The sequence below is a fragment of the Rhinolophus ferrumequinum genome, chromosome 6, assembly GCF_004115265.2.
Source record: "Rhinolophus ferrumequinum isolate MPI-CBG mRhiFer1 chromosome 6, mRhiFer1_v1.p, whole genome shotgun sequence".
Taxonomy (NCBI): domain Eukaryota; kingdom Metazoa; phylum Chordata; class Mammalia; order Chiroptera; family Rhinolophidae; genus Rhinolophus; species Rhinolophus ferrumequinum.
Window position 1 is genome coordinate 29,670,056 of NC_046289.1, and position 18,274 is coordinate 29,688,329.

The 18,274-nt window shown below is 34.7% G+C and overlaps 2 protein-coding genes across 18 annotated transcripts in view; both read right to left on the minus strand.

Moving 5' to 3' along the window:
* GPHN (gephyrin) overlaps positions 1-18,274 on the minus strand; it is a 438,119-nt gene that overhangs the window by 222,589 nt on the left and 197,256 nt on the right. The gene's annotated exons all lie outside the window — the stretch shown is intronic.
* On the minus strand, positions 3,983-4,490 carry LOC117023017 (60S ribosomal protein L21). The gene has a single exon (XM_033107421.1). The coding sequence runs from the start codon at positions 4,463-4,465 to the stop codon at positions 3,983-3,985; it is 483 nt and encodes a 160-aa protein (XP_032963312.1). The 5' UTR covers positions 4,466-4,490.

The window sequence follows — 18,274 nt, forward strand, 5'->3', positions numbered from 1 at the left end:
AAAAGGGTTCTAATAAACTAACAATTCAGAGCCTGCCCCTATAAGTATCCTATGGTACAGAGAAGCTCTGTTTAACATATTTTTTCTCAGGACTACATAGACATGATGTGTAAAATTTACATACATGCATACGAAAAAATGTTCAACATCACTAATCATCAGAGAAATGCAAATAAAAACCACAATGAGATATCACCTCACCCCAGTCAGAATGGCTATCATCAACAAGACAAATAATAACAAGTGTTGGAGAGGTTGTGGAGAAAAAGGAACCCTCATACACTGTTGGTGGGAATACAGATTGGTGCAGCTGCTATGGAAGGCAGTTTGGAGGTTCCTCAAAAAATTAAGAATAGAATTACCATAAGACCCAGCAATCCCTCTCCTGGGTATCTACCCAAAAAATCTGAAAACATCTATACATAAAGACACGTATGCTCCAATATTCATTGCAGCTTTATTTACGGTGGCCAAGACATTTAAACAACCAAAGTGTCCTTTGATAGATGAATGGATAAAGAAGTTGTGGTATATATACACAACGGAATACTGTTTGGTGGTAAGAAAAGATAAATTAGTATCATTTGCGACAACATGGATGGATCTCCCTTATAACATGGAGATTATAATGCTAAATGAAATAAGTCAGAAAAAGTAGAGAACGATATGATTTCACTAATAAAACTGAAAACAACAAAAGAGCAAGACAAACAAATGAAGAAACAAAAACTCATAGACATAGACAATAGGGGTTACCAGAGGGTAAGGGGAACGGAGGATTCTAGAAGAGGGTAAACGGGGTCAAATACGTGGTGATGGAAGGCGAACTGACTCTAGGTAGTGAACACACAATGTGATATGTAGATGATGTTTTACAGAATTGTACACCTGAAATCTATATAACTTTGCTGACAATTGTCACCCCAATAAACTTTAATTAAAAAAAAAAGCAAACACCGCAATTATTTTCGCATCAAAAAAAAAATTTACATACATGACTAACTCCTAGGGATGTTCAAGGAGCATCAGATATAAATCTACTCCTTTCTCCTTTCACTTAAGAAACAGAGCAGAATGAAAGTAAGAGCAGCCTCAAATTTATTCTAATTAATTAAAAACATTCATTTGCAGATTTTGTTAATTTTATGTTAGTTGCAAACACCTTTCAACCAATGATGAACTCATCAGTGTATATAACAGTGTGACTAAGTGGTGAAAGACTACTGCTACAAGGAGAAGCTGCAACCAAGGAATAAAGGTAGTTATCTCAGTTTTACTTGGGAGATATGATCTGATTGATATTTCTTTGGAGTTTTAGCCTTCTTAAATAGTTACATCTTCCACCACTCCTGGAAGAAGCAGAAAGCTTTTCAAAATGGATATACTTCATTTTGTTTTTCAGTTAAAGCTGTACAATATTTAAATAAGATCTCGTTAAGCTGAATAAGATCAAAGGAGACAGCATAATTATACAGAGAAAGCAAGAAAAAAAAGCGTAAAACTTTAAGTACTGCAGGCAATTTCATCTTCCATTCTATTTAATGAACATACAATTTGCAGTGAGCATGAGATGCTGAATTAAGCCTGCTGTTCGAACAGTTCATCTCAGTTCCCAAAGCATCACTGAGTTAACATATCACCACGCTAAGTAAGGTTCTAATGTTTAAAAGTAAATATTTCTTGTATAACACGGCCCCTAAAGCAAGCCAACCAATTTATCTGGCTCAACAAAAGGATTTGTTTCAATGTTAGAGTAAAAACCAGTTGTTGGGCTACTGAGAATATGTCGTTCTACAATACATCATAGTTACTTTAACTATGAAAAACCTCACCCTATTTGTTAATATTTAAATCTCAACCCTTGTTAAATAACCAACTTGAGTACTCCTTAGTTTTAAAACTTTTCTCTTTACACAATTATTTTTCACATTATTTTTCTCTTCTTTCTAAAAATGAATTTGACAATCAAATTATCAAACAAAAAATCAGGGAACTCAGGTGAGCAAATTATATTTTGTAAGAGATTTTCACAAGAATACTTATTTTCTAGTCTACTTATATAACTAGTATTACTCTATATCTCATTCCAGGTAAAGGTGAAAGAATAGTGATATTTCTACAGGTTTTTAGCATTTTTATACCTGCAATATACATTTATTCATTTTGGCATTATGTGAAAAATAGTAAAGTTCCCTCTTATGGTAGGGTGTTGTTGATTACATATGTCTTTCAATTTATATAGAAAAAAATGTCATTCATTCATTCTCCTCAAAAGTTGTTATATAGATATGGGAAAATATCCTGTTTCTCAAATCTGAAGAAAGATTGATCCAACTTGAAATTGTACTGAAAGTCTGCTGACTGGTCAGTGAACTGGTGAATATATAACCTAGCCTATTTACTCCAGCTCCTTTGGACTTTTGCTTTTTTAATACGGTTAGTAGTGTATAAGCAGAAAAATAACAGCTTCCTAAAAAATATCTGTACATAGGATTTCCAAATTATTAATGACCACACAAAATTACTTGGTTTACTTAAAGCTGTGCAAGTATTTAATTTTTATATAACAACATAACTTAAGACTGTACTTAAATATCCTAACTGAGAATAAAAGAAACAAGCTCCTACTTTAGGCTTGTAAGTGCTATTTGCAAATGGCTCACTGCCAAATGATTTTAGAGGGTCTAAAACTTTGGTCGTTTGCTCTGAGATGTGAAAATTCTCACTGGTGGCATCTTTAGAAACATTAGAAACATGTAACTATTGTGTAAAGTTCTCTTTCTGCAAAACTAAATTCTCATCAAAACAGACATATATGACAAAGTAAGAGGAACAAGAAATAGGTGAGGTAAAAGATGTGGAATGAGTGCAAGAACTGCTGAGGAGAAAGAAAAAAACAAAAACAGCTCCTTTCTATTTTAATTATTATAAGATGTTGCCTTTTGTCATCTCATACCACCCTCAGATTTAAAATTAGTGGTCAACTGGGAAAGAAGAAAATGAGTAGTACTTTCTAAAAGAAAGAAATCCAACCTATCTGTTGTCTTGAGACAAGCCTAACTAAGTAGAAGTTCCTAGTAAAGATGAAAGAAAAATATATACACATATACGTGTTTGAAGGCTATGACATGCTGCAGCTAGAATTAAGTAACTTGCTCTCTACAGTTTTGCTTGTCTAAAGATTGATTTTAAAGCTACTAACTTCTCACTTTACGATGAAGCTTTTTATTCATCATCTGTAACCTAACAGTCCTTCATTATTCACATATGAAATGAATATCAGGTTTTGTTTTATGCCTCCAGAAATTTATCTATCTCTGTTTTCAATTTGTTAAAAGGGGTAATGATATTTGTTCTCCTGCTTATAAAACTAAAGTTTAACACTACATATACAGTATTTTTAGTTAACTAAAAGGATGTCACAACTTTTATAATGCTAGTATTATAACATTATACACCACATAAATTTATAATGCTCCGAAAAAGCTCTTATTTCTTATTTATTACATTGGAGACCTAAACATGAATACTATTATTTAGCTATATATCTCAAAAATAGAAGAAATATCCACATTAGAAGTTATCTATGGTGACTTTCTTACAAAACACCTACATTTTCTATTTAAATGGTTAACATATTCCTGTATTACATAATGTAGAAGACAGTCTCTTCTTGTAAGTGAAGAAATAGACACAAAAATAAATTCTATGATTAATCCAAAGCCACAGAGTAAATCAACAGAAAACTCCAGAATGGAATTCAGGACTGTAGACCAATTCTGAACTTAATCTATTATTATGTGCTTTCAGTTTATAAGGCAATATACCCTATAAGGACATAGGAAGGATCTTTGTACTCTGTTTAAATGAGAGAGACCATATAAAATGCTCAATATCATTCCTAACACATAGCAAGTGTTTAACAAGTGTTGGGTACTATTATTTGTTTTTTTTTTTTTAGAGGTCTTTTATTTTTTTACACTTATGCCATGAATTCATAGGGAATGGGTTCCAGCAGCTCAGGCTCCTTTCCATTGGTTCTCACAAAGTGTGCTTCTCTGGGTGGGGCAGGCTGGCGTTTCAGTTGAACCCAGGTACCTTTCTCTTTGGCTTCCTTCTTTTTCTGATCATTTTCCTTCACCCGTTTCAGGAAGCTATCTCGGCTCTTAGAGTGCTTAATATGTTCAATACGAACATTAATTCTCTTGGCAAGAATCTTGCCCTTGACTTGTTTGTTAACAACAATGCCAACTGCATGCTGAGTAACATTGTAGACCCTTCCCGTTTTGCCATGGTAACATTTGTGGGGCATTCCTTTTTGAACAGTGCCCATTCCCTTGATGTCTACAATATCACCTTTCTTGTAGATTCGCATGTACGTGGCCAAAGGAACAACTCCATGTTTTCTAAAAGGCCTAGAGAACATATAGCGGGTGCCTCTCCTCTTTCCCTTTGTGTTGGTCATTTTGACGAATTACTGGAAGATGGCGGTCCGGGTACTATTATTTGTACTAAAGCACAGATCTAAAGTCACCTATATTGTAGAAGTTGTTGTTACAGACTATAGTCAAAGCAATTATGAAAACTGAATAGTTCTATCAGAAACAGTATAGAAGCTATGAGTATGTCTGTTTTAAATGTATACGAATTACAAGATGTTTGAAGAATGCAACATGACAGGAACAATCTTGAAAACTTAATAAAGATTTATCAAGAAGTAGCAGTTTGGAGACACCAATTACCAGGACTATAATTATCATAAAACCTCTAAAGTAGATTGGGAATAAAAAGAACTAAACAGCACCTCCTGGATTTATGCTTTCACCTAAGTCCAATAGAAAACAGCAATGTAATTATGTACCTAAGCAAAGATGAAAAAATATAAGTAAGTGTTCATAACTACTTGTGGGAAATAAATTCTTCAAATTGGTAACTCAAATAAGTTTATATCATTTTTAAAATTTCCATAACAAACATATACTAAAAACTAAAACTATGAAAAACAACAGTAGTCTAGGCCTTTTCTCTTGTCAGGATGGGAATTAGACTCAGGGTGGTGTAAAATTGGGGAACACAAAGAGGTAATGTTCCATTCAACTCAAGTTAATGCTCCGCTGCTCACACTAGAGGGTCTTACCGCAGTCATTTTAAATAAACCATTATTATATTTCACAGTATAATAATGTAACAGTCTCTACAAATGTAAGAAGGGATTTAAAAATTCAGTGAGCTATAATCTAGAAGAAATATAAAAGAACACATTATTTATTAAATAACATTGACATATTAGATCAAAGAAAATCTTTACCTTTATTATATTAGAAATTTCTTAAGAAGGGACTTAAAAATAATCTAAGGTCTAATTTTTAAAAACTGTTTTAAAAAGAGGTGCAGCTACCCTTTGCCACTGAAAAAGGTAAAACTGCAGGAATGCAAAAAAGATCATAAAAATTTCTAAATTTAAATTACAGTTCTTATACATACTCTAATTTGAAAACTAAAAGAAATATTTTATTCTGTAACTATGAGATTCTTCCAAGGAATCATCATCATCAACACACACACACACACACACACACACACACACACAAACACACACACACAGTTTTTTATGGTTTGAAATTTGGGGCTGATAATTCAGAATCAAGATCTGTAATTTAAGATCTAAAGACCCCAGAGTCTTTCAGAACATCCAGACTATGGTGTTTAAAATAAGGTAGTTCACTACCCCAAAAAAGCCTATGTTACCTTCAAGTTTGAGATTTAAAAGAAGTCAAAATAGAGCTCATCCTTGAACAACAAAAAAAGTTGCACTTCATAAAACTAAGGATAATGTACATGCATGTATGTGCACATACGCACACATATCCTAGGATTGGGACTGAATTCTTCACGGCTATAAGCAACTGAAAAGCTGCTTTGTTAGGGCAGCTGGTGGGAATGGGGAGAAAGACGTTGGCTGAATCTACTGGCACTCAACAAATCCCATCACCTTGTCAGAATGGGTGGAAATGGACATCCCTACTAATATACACACACAAATATACACATACACTTCTGAGGCTGCTCATTTATAGCATTTCCTCTTTCAATGCTACCTTGATGTTCATTTCAGCTCAATGATATGCTCTTGAAATTGTACCCTTAAGTGCGGCGCAGGATATGCAAGAGCCAAACCAAATTCACAAGAATCAACCAACAAAGGCTATCTAAAAATCCAGATTTATAAAACAAACCTGAAAGATTTGATAACCAGGCAATATTATTTTATATGAAGATAATTATCAACAGTGTTAACTCAGGTGCTGTCTTCACACAATAAAAATGAAGTATCCAAGAGCAGAGGGTGCCCAAAGCAGGAATATTAAGTGGGGCAGATGGAAATTGACATTTCGCTCAACACTGCAATAGGAAGGGCAGAATTCTATACCTAACCAAGTTTGCCTCTAGGGAAAGAACAGAAAACAAAGAAATAGGTGGGGATGTGGAGAATGGCAAAACTAGATTCATGTCCTGGTTTCCCAGAGGAGTTTTTTCTCTTCTTTCTTCTATTAACAAAAATTGCCCAGAAGCTATCAGACTTTGGTAATTTTCTCTGAATGAATAATTTTCATATACCACAGTTTCGGCAAATTTTCTATTTTTAAAAGCTTTTTCTATTATAAAATGATGAGTCTATTTAAGGAATATTTTCCTTAATCTTCCTCACCTGTCTCTGATAGGAGTAATGACAAGAAAACATAAAAGAGAAACAGCAGTTATTTCAAAAGGAAGGAATCAGGAAAAAAAAAGAATAAAATTATTACAGTATTCATTTCCAGCATCTCAAAATAAATCTGGCCTAAACCAATTACGGAAAATGTATATCTACTCTTAATGTTATTCACAAAAATGTTCTTGTGTTATTCAGATGGGTAGGTCAGAAAACTAAATAGTATAGTAATTAATAGAAATCCCAAACAATGTGTTAAAAGCAGTAAAGATTATTTAAAGCAAAGGACAAATGGATCGTTATCATAACTGAAAAGTAACCTCACAATTACTCAGGTGTGATCTCAGAGCAATATGAGACACTATAATGTTTTAAATCTAATATGATATATTCTGGGCACAAATCTTGAAAGATAAAAGGACACTTTTTTTGGTTAAACTATGGATAACTATGACATGTGGCTCAAAAATTAGTGAGTTTTCAATCTTGACATATTAAGATCATTCTATGGATTGCACTCAATATTTTCCAGTTTTTCAATTAAGTGGAACAGTTAAATTATTGTCAGAGACAAAATACTGTGAGAGAAGCAAAACTTTTAATACATTATTTTTATATTAAAATGTACTACTTTTATTATGTGATAGAAAATTTTAAAAACTTGCACCCCAAAATATCAAAGTGAGAAGGCAGGCAGCATTAGAAAAATTGAAAGTATTGAATCCATTAGAAAGAGAAAATAAGATAATACTTAGATATTTAACTCATTTAAAAATATATAATTATTTTATTTAAATATTAGTAAATAAAGTCAAACATGATAACTAGGTTTAAAGCATCTAAGATACTTAGGAACTATCAATTCTTCTCTGTATCTAAATCAAAATACTACATTAAGGTAAAAAAAAATTATAACTTTTAATATAAACCACAAATGTAATGGGTGTATGGTATCCTAAGATTTGATATTATTATTGTCCTGAACTAATGAAAATGGTCTAAGTGTTCTCTATCCAAAATTTTAGAACAAGTTTCTGTATTATATTGTGAACCTCAAAGTAAATGCTTCACACATGTATATCACAAAATTAAAAAAAAAACCTGTACAGAATAATTTCCAATATAACTTTTTCAATATTTTGAATACTTTATTATTCTGTTTTATTCCAATGTTGTTTAAAAGCCTGATGTCATTCCTATATAGTGATCTGTCTTTTCTCTCTAGTTACTTTTAAGATCATTGCCTTTTGTCTGTTCTTTCCTTTTAGAGTTTTGATGTCATATGTTTTGGACTTTATCATTTCTTTCTCCGTATCTTATGTCAACCTCGTATTTCCACTAAATCATAGCTCTATGTAATATGAGGTAATTTTCTCACATATATACTTCAGTATACTAATTCTCTCTGGTCTAATCTGTTTTACCTGTTCACTGATTTTTAAATGTTAACTTATGAGTATTTTCTCATTTCTAACAGTCCCATTTCCCCCCATATTTGCTCATTCATAAATGATGGTCTCTTGTTATGTCTTTATCTTTATTAGACTTTGTTCTTTTGCACATTTCACCATAGGCATGTAAACCGTACATCCTGGCTTGACAGGGACAGTTTGATATACTTCTGTTGTGCCTGCATCCTGTGTGGTTTAGTATTTGTCCTAAACAAAAGCTCCCCAGTATGAACAATAAGCGGTAACAGTTACGTAGTTCTTAGATGTCCTGTATTTGGTATTTGACAGTTCTATTTATTTTCAGTCCATCTATTAAATAATGGTTTTGATGATTTACTAGTGGTTGGTGAGTTTTGGGTAGTGCATTCATTACTTGATCTTAATCTGTTGGAAGTATGTCTGAACCAAACTGGGGAAATTTTTTTTTGGAGAACACTTATTTCTGCTTCTACTTTTAGCTAGAACGTACCACTGACTGCTTCCACTTCAGCCTCCCACAAGGGTCTCATAGTCTCAGGGAATCCCCGGCTGAACTTTATACACTGCTACTTGTGAAAGGAGAAGTGTCTCACCAGCAGTGCTGCTGCAGGCATCTGTCCTCAGAACCTCTTCTGTCTCTCCCAAGTCCCGGCTTCCCATAGTTCTGGCTCCTGTTCCCTGATGCTCTGACCTCCAACTAATGGTATGTTTTGGGAGAGAGTGAATATAAAGCTGACAGTGTATGTCCTTTTATAGGGTATGTTTCATAGAGCATGTCCTTTTACTGGGTCAAGGTTTCCTACAGTGGGAAGATTTTTCAAGTACCAAATCAACAATTACTTCAGGCCATAGACTATTTGTAAACTGTTTTATTCCCCTATGAAACGGATATCTTTTATATCATTACTCTGAAATTTTTGACACATTGCAGACTGCCCTATATAGAGATGGTACCAATTTATCATCCAAACAACAATGCACTTTTCACCCAAACCTTGCCAATTTCTGGCAATCTCTGTTTTAAATAGTTATTTAACTGATGTGTACAAAGTACTAGACAGAATATTTTTAAAATTCAGATTTCTTTCCAGTTATAATAAGTACATATTTAACAGCAAATTGCATCTTTCCCTTTGCAAATTACCTGTATATATGCATATCTTTTGCCTACTATTCTAATATTGATGCATGTGTTCTTCCTATTGAATTATTAGAAAACTTTACATATTGAAAATATTAAACTGTTGGGAGTTAAATCTATTACAAATACTAATTTTTAACTTTGACATTTGTAGCAATTTTTGCTTAGCTGATATTTCCATTAAGAGGTTTCGAATGCTTATAGAGGGAGTTCTATCAATATTTTTACTCTGTTTTGTAGGCTTAATATCTCATCTAGAAAGGTTTCTCTTACCTAGAGATCATAAGCACAATCTACTAATTTTGAAATCATAAACTTATAGTGTTTTGTACTTAAATATTTAATCCATCTGTAGTTTAATTTTGTGTTGCATGATCAATCTTCACCAAAATAGACAGTCAATTTTCTCAATGCTTTTTATTGAACGATTCTTCTTTCCTCCAATGTCTTGCAATGTCACATTTATAATATATTAAATTACATTTTTATATGTATATTAATGAAATATCATTTTGTTGGATTTATCTCTGAGTTTGTTTTTGTGTAATGTACCAAATATTTTAATTTATGTGACTTATGATTTAATATCTGATCGAGTAAGGCCCTCTCATTTTACTTAAGAAAAAAAGTCGCTAGCTATTTTCATACATCTGTTCTTTTAAAATGACATTTAGACTCAACTTGGTATATTCCACTAAAGATCAATTGGGAATTATATCACATTTATCAATTTTAGGTAAATTGACAATTTCACAAAAACATTTGCATCTAAGAACATGGCATGACTTCCTCATCATTCAAGCTATTATTTTATGTCCTTTAATAAAGTTTTCTTTATTCAGAGCTGGCAAATTTCTTAAGTTTATTCTTAAGTATTAGGAAGCTTCTTTTTTCTCCTATTGCAAATGAGGTATTTTTCCATTACGTTTACTCGTAGGTTGTTTGTAATATGAGTCTATAATTTTTTATAAAATACTCTTGTATTCAGTCACCATGCTGAACTCTGTTTGATTCTAATACTTTTTCAATTGATCCTTCTGGGTTTTCTAGGTGAATAATCATATTTATAAATAAAGGGTTTACAACTTAAAAAAGTTATTAAAAAAAAGTTGATAGGCAGAGCTCCGTTATTACATGCTAACTGCACTCATTCTCTAGGTCATCAGAGACAACTAGCTTAACCACTGTCTCAAATAGCAATCAGTAAATCTTTGAAGTGATGTTACTGCCTGGTGACTATGAAGAACTTGCTGACTCACTACCTTTATTCTCTTAAGGAATGCATTCCCAAACAATCGTCCCACCTACAGATATCAACTGGGGAATCTATTAATTCTACTTCAACAATTTCCTTCTTATTCATACAGATGCAATATTTTACTCCTTTCCTCCTTTCTTCTCTCAACTCTTGCTATTAGCATATACGCATGCACACACATACCTCTCTCTCTCATTTTTCCTTCATGAGCTGAAAACAACCTTATCCGTGACTATTTCTGGTCAAGATGGCAGAGTTGGTAAATGCTGGTTGCTTGCCTCCTCTCACAACCATATCAAACTTATAAATAAACTACTGAACAACCATCACTGAGAATCTCTTGAAGTCTATCTGAACAGAAGCCCTCAATTAAGGATATACAAAAGAAGCCACCTCAAGATGGGTAGGAGGGGTGAAGACAAGGAACAGACTTGTCCCATTCCCACATGTGGCAGTTAAAAATCAGGAGGGATACTTTGGCTGTGGAGGTCCCACCTGGGGAGCAAGGAGTCCCAGGCCCACATCAGGCTCCCCAGCCCAGGGTGGGAAGATAAGTCCCCATAACTTCTAGCTGTGAAAACCAGCAGGGATTGTGGCTGAGTGAGACGAAGGGCAAGTGGAGTCCCAGATGTTCCTCTTAAAGGGCCCATTCATGGACCTACTAACTGAGGGACTCACTGGCTCTGAGTTCCAGCTGGGGCAGCAGCTAGAAAGGCACCAGCAACGCACAGGGAGGAACTGAATTGTCTGGCTCAGGACGAAGGCTGGAAAAGCAGCTTTTTCCCAGACATAAGTGCTGGCAGAAACTATTGTTTCTTCATTGAGCCCTTCCTCGACCCAGCTTCTAGATGTAGGCAGGTGCCATATATGAGTCATTATAAATCTAACTAACACAGTTTTCCCTGTCCTGGTGATTCCCTGAGATCCTACCTCACCTAACTAGCATGCCCACCCACGCCACTTCCAGTGGCTTTTCATACAAACTGCCTGTCTTGGGTCATGCTGAGGATTTCCTAGAATCTCTCAAAGGTTCACAAACACCAAACAAGCAGTATCTGGCCTCAGTATGTTCTCTATCCCTTTCTAAGCATTCCCCAAGCCCAGCAGCTGACCTCAGTTCACAGCTTAGCCTCTTGCAGGTACCACCAAGCCCAGCACAAGTGGCAATCACCTGCAGATCACTTTGTAGCTCATACTAAGTGGCCCCAGGCAGGGATGACTGTGGCCTGGAACATGGCCCCTCCCAAAAGGCCCCAGAATCAACACACCAGGTAGCTAGTTTCAGACCACACCAGAGCACCAAACAACCACATCCACAAAAGACACACCTAAAAAGCAGACTGGGCAGGCACGAGAGCCCTGCTAAAGTGAATCCTGCCCTGTAGGGTCAGTCCCTGCACAACAACTCCTCCACTGTAGTCACCACCGGTCCTCACAACCCATCAGGCTGAGAGTCTATCCTTCCCACTGATGTGCAAACAGAAACCAAAGCTCAACTACAATAGGAGGGCGTATATAACCCACACAAGAGACACACCTAGAGCACCTGGTTCAGATGACCAGGAAGACTGCATCACTGGGCCTCATACAACAACTACTATATAAGGAGACTCTACCAAGATCCGGAGAAGTAGCACCTCTATCTAATACATAGAAACAAACATAGGGAGGCAGCCAAAATGGGGAGACAAAGAAACATATCCCAAATGAAAGAACAGAACAAAGCTCCAGAAAAACAAAATGGACCTAAGCAATCTACCAGATGCAGAGTTCAAAACAATGGTTATAATGATGCTCAATGATCTCAATGAGAACTTCAACAAAGAGATAGAAAACATTAAAATGGAGATAAAAAATAAATAAAAAAGAACCAGCCAGAAATGAAGACTACAATAACTGAAATGAAGACTACATGAGAGGGAATCAACAGATTAGATAGAGCAGAAGATCAAATCAGTGATTTGAAAGATAAAGTTGCAGAAAAGACCCAATCAGAACCGCAAAAAGAATTTAAAAAAAATAAGGATAGTTTAAGGGACCTCTGAGACAATATCAAGTGTAACAACATTCACATCATAAAGGTACCAGAAGGAGAAGAGGGAAAGCAAAGAATTGAAAACTTATTTGAAGAAATAATGATGGTGGAAGCAAGAATTTACATTGGGGTAAAGATACTCTATTCAATAAATGGTGCTGGGAAACCTGGACAGACACATGCGAAAAAATAAAGCTGGACCACCTCCTTACACCATATACAAGAATAAATTCAAAATGGATTAAAGACTTAAATGTAAGCTCTGAAACAATAAAACTCCTAGAAGAAAATACAGAAAGAAAGTTTGCAGGAATTACCCTTAGTAATGTTTTACTGATATATCCCCTCGGGCAAGGGAAGTAAGAGAAAAAATAAACATATGGGATTACGTCAAACTAAAAAGTGTTTTCACAGCAAAGGAAACCATCAATAAAACAAAAAGGCATCCTATTGAATGGGAGAAGATATTTGTCAATGAAACATCTAATAAGAGGTTAATATCCAAAATTTATTAAAAACTCATTCAACTCAACACTAAAAAAACAAACAACCCAATTAAAAAATGGGCAGAGGACATGAAGAGACATTTTTCTAGAGGATATACAGATGGCAAACACACATATGAAAAAATGCTCAACGTCACTAATCGTTAGAGAAATGCAAATAAAAACCACAATGAGATACCACCTGATCCCAGTTGGAATGGCTATCATCAATAAATCAACAGATAACAAATGCTGGCGAGGATGTGGAGAAAAGGGATCCCTCGTGCACTGCTGATGGGATTGCAGGTTGGTGCAGCCACTATGGAAATCAGTATGGAGGTATCGCAAAACACTGAAAATGGAATTACCTTATGACCCAGCAATTCCATTCCTAGTTATCTATCCAGAGAAATCCAAAACCCTAATTAGAAAAAATGTATGTACCTCTATGTTTATTGCAGTGCTATGCACAATAACCAAGACATGGAAACAACCGAAATGCTCATCGGTAGATGACTGGATCAAGAAACTGTGGTACAATGGAGTATTACACAGCCACAAAGAAGAATGAAATCTTACCATTTGCAACGATATGGATGGACCTAGAGAACATTATGCTAAGTGAAATAAGTCAGATGGAAAAAGACAAATACCTTATGATCTCACTTATATGTGAAATCTAAAAAACAGAATAAATGAACAAACTAATCAGAAACAGTCTCAGAGAAATAGAGGAAAAACTGAGGGTTGCTAGATGGGGGGGGTGGGGATGAGGGAGACGGTGAGGGGATTAGAAAGCACAATCAGTAACCACAATATGGCCACGGGGATACGAAAGACAGTTTGGGAAATATAATCAATAATGTTGTAAAGACTTTGTAGGATAACTGATGGACACTTGTCTTATTAGGGAGACCACTCAGGGACAGTGTAGATGCCTGCCCATGGTGCTGTACACCTAAAGCTGAATAATAATGAACGAAAACTATTATTTAATATATATATATGTGTATATACACATATATATATATTAAGAAGTGGAGTACAGCATAAGGAATAGAGACAGTGGAAATGTAACGTCTGTGTACGATGTCAGAGGGGTAGTAGATTGGGAGAGGGGGTTATCACTTTGTGAGGGGTATAAATGTCTATTACATTGCTTTGTACACCTGAAACCAATAATAAGAAAGGAAGGAAGGAAGGAAGGAAAGAAGGAAGGAAGAAAGGAAGAAAGGAAGAAAGGAGGAAAGAGGCAGATATACAAAAAAAGGAGAAGAAATAATGATGGAAAATTTCCCTAACCCAGTGAAGGAAATAGACATACAAGCCCAGGAGCACAGAGAGTCCCAAATAAGATGAACTTAAGAGGCCCACATCAAGACACATCATATTTAAAATGCCAAAGTTAAAGACAAAGATAGAATCTTAAAAGCAGCAAGAGAAAAGCAATTAGTTACCTACAAGGGAGCTCCCCTAAGACTGTCAGCTGATTTCTCAACAGAAACTTTGTAGGTCTAGAGGGATTGGCACGAAATATTGAAAGTGATGAAAAGCAAGACCTACAACCAAGATTACTCTACCCAGGAAGGCTATCATTTAAAATCAAAGGACAGATAAAGAGCTTCCAGAGCAGAAAAAGCTAAAGGAGTTTATTACCACCAAACCAGTACTACAAAATGTTATAGGGACTTCTTTAAGAAGAAGAAGAAGAGGGGTGGCTCATTGGCTCAGTTGGTTAAAGCACAGCGCTCATAACACCAACGTCACCGGTTCGATTCTCACATGGGCCAGTGAGCTGCGCCCTCCACAACTAGAGTGAAAACAACAGCTTAACTTGGAGCTGAGCTTCACCCTCCACAGCTAGACTGAAAACAACTTGACTTGGAGCTGATGGGTCCTGGAAAAACACTCTGTTCCCCAATATTTCCCAATAAAAAATTTTAAAAAAAGAAGAAAAAAGATAAAAAATACAAATAATAAAATGGCAATAACTACATATCTATCAACAATTGCTTTAATTGTTATGGATTAAATGCTCCAATCAAAAGATATAGGGTGGCTGAATGGATAAGAAAACAAAACCCTTACACACGCTGTCTACAAGAGACACACACAGATTGAAAGGGATGGAAAAAACTATTTCATGAAAATGGAAACGGAAAAAAAAAAAGCTGGGGTATCAATACTTATACCAGACAAAACAGACTTTAAATGAAAGGCTATAACAAGACACAAAGAAGGACCGAGTAATCCCACTTTTGGGTATTTTCCGAAGAAACCCAAAACACTACTTCAAAGGGACATGTGCATCCATATGTTCATTGCAGTATTATTTACAATACCCAAGATATGAGGAGAACCTGAGTGTCCATCAATAGATGAGTGGATAAAGAAGAAGTGATACATATATATAATACAATGGAATATTACTCAGCCATAAATAAGAATGAAATCTTGCCATCTGCAACAACATGGATGGACCCAGAGAGTACTGTGCTGAGTGAAATCAGACAAAGACAACTGTCATATGGTTTCAGTTATATGTGGAATCTAAAGAATAAGATAAACGAACAAAACAGAAACTCATAGATACAGAGAACACTTTGATGGCTGCCAGATGGGAGGGGCGTTGGGGGGAAGAGTGAAGGAGGAGAAGGGATTAAGAGGTTCTAATTGGTAATTGCAAAACAGTCATGGGGATGTAAAGTGTAGCATAGGGAATATAGTCAATTATATTTAATAACTATATATGTTGTCATATGGATACTAAATTTATTGGGATGATCATTTTGCCAGTTATACAAATGTCTAATCACTATGTTGTACACCTGAAACTAATAAAAATTGTATATCAACTGTAATTGAAAAATAATTATTAAAAAAATGAAAACAAATAAAGGGCCAATACCATTAGCCTCAGTCTAGACTGTTACCAATTTCCCTATAGATTCTCCATAAAGATTTCCATCAATTTATTCATTTTCAACTAATGAGATCTATTTTTCTACAAGTTTGAACACTAAATATAAATTTGGACATTATTTGAATTTAATTTTAATTACCGACATCAAATTCTATTTTTTTCTTCATTGTTCACATTTTTTATTTCAGTAACACACAGAGGCCTTTGAAGGTTGGCTCAGGAAACTACCCTCTGCAATCCCCACAGTCAATTAGTCAAAAAGTGCCATAATTCTATCTTGAGAGAATCTCTATCCCTTTTTACCTTCACCTGCATTTAGGTTCTCAGCATCTGCTGTTTGAATATTCCAATAACCTCCTGATTGTTGTTATAGCTAAGTTTTTTCATTCAACCCATTCTCTATTCTGCTGTCAAGGTGGTCTTTCTAAAATTCAAATCTCATTAAATTCATCGCTGTTTAACATCTTTCAAAAAAAATATTCATTTCCTACTAGAAAAATATCCAAATGCCTTTTATATAACAGAGAGCTTCCGTCATTTGACACTACCTACCTCTCTAGATTCTCTCCTAACACTTCCCTTCAAAACTCATTCTGCAGCCAGACTAACTTACTGGTATGATTTCAACCATGGTGCCTTTACTGTAGAATTGACAAATTCTTTACAGTAGATTAACAAATATTGGCACAGTCCTACAATGGACTACTACTAGGTTGAAGCAAAAGTAATTGTGGTTTAAAAGGTTAAAAAAAAAATTACAAAACCCGCAATTACTTTTGCACCAACCTAATACAAATGAGGGTTTCTCAATTGCTGCACTGTTAATATTTTGGATCAGAGAATTCTTTGTTGTAGGGACTGTCCAGTACATTGTAGGATGTTTAGAAACATCCCTATCCTCTACTCACATGACGTCAGTAGCAGCCCAACAGATGTGACAACCAAAAACACCACCAGGCATTGCCAAATGTCCCCTGGGGACCAAAAATGCCCATGATTGAGAACCACTTACATAAGTGAATGTTTCTATGGAAAAATACAAGCCAAGTGTTAAACAATTCTCTTAGTAAAGAACTTTGGGCTTGAAATGGTTTGCATGTTAGGGGAGACTAAAAAATAGGCTCTTTTGAACAGTGGAGGGGAAAATAGGCTCTACTTATCAGAAAAAGTTTATAAAATACTTTAAATGGTGATAATCAAATGCAAGTCACATTAATTGCATGCTAGAATACTGTTTTCCTTGGAATTCCTGTCCAGAAAAATGATTTGTGCAAAATAATTTGCAAACAAATTATATATATGGTATTTTAAAAAATGACCGCTGATAGTAGCTTTCTGTATTCAATGTCCTACTTATAAATTATTTTCCAAGGTTTGTATCTATGAACAAGCCATTCATTCTAAAAATACTAAGGTTCAGTTATTTTCTGTCCGTAAAGTATTTAACAGGAACATTCCATAATAGTTAGAAAATAAACTATTCTGCATCAGCTACTAAAAAATGGCATAATTAGCTTGTTAGAAAATCGTGTGTTTGTATTTTATTAACTGCATGTCTTTGATTCAGTGTTTTGAGCTTGACCTCTGTTGCAAGAAAGTGAATAATGAAATAGTTGAGTACTATTACTTTAATGGAGTTTGAGAAAAGAGAAAATGAATTGGTGTATATGTATGTATCAAAATGATATAGTCAAAATATAAATATGACTGTGCCATAAGTATTTCCTGACAAGCAATTCCTTACTTGAACTTCTCTTTGTAATCAGCATCAGTCTTTAAGAACAGGCTATTGAGCAGAAAGAAAACTGAACAAAGAAAGCAGGCAGTTCATAAAAGAAGAAACAAAACTGTTCAAATATAAGAAATATGATTAATCTCATTATTAGTCTACAATAGGCCAATAGAGGCACATTTTCTCCTATAGAATTCTTAAGATTAAAAATGATAATGGATATGCACTCATAAACTGGTAATATCAATATATAAATTTGTATATATATTCTAGAGGGCAATTTTGATTGTTACTCTACTTTAACGAAAATTTCTAAAGTGATAACCAGAGATGTACATGACAATTCACATAAAGAGAATGTTTATATAGGAAATAAGAAAGAACCTAAATAATTAATGACAGAAAAATTACTTATAGCTTGTTTATACTCTGTAGTGATTAACATGTCCCTTTTTTTTTTTTTTTGGTACAACAGCGATTACATGGAAAAAGCTTAATTTATATGAAAAGGAGAGTGATTAAGCGTCAGGATTCTGGAGTAAAACTATCTATTTCAAA

Excerpts from the sequence above, each read along its gene's own strand:
- LOC117023017 (XM_033107421.1), bottom strand. The coding sequence starts at position 4,465 with ATGACCAACACAAAGGGAAAGAGGAGAGGCACCCGCTATATGTTCTCT.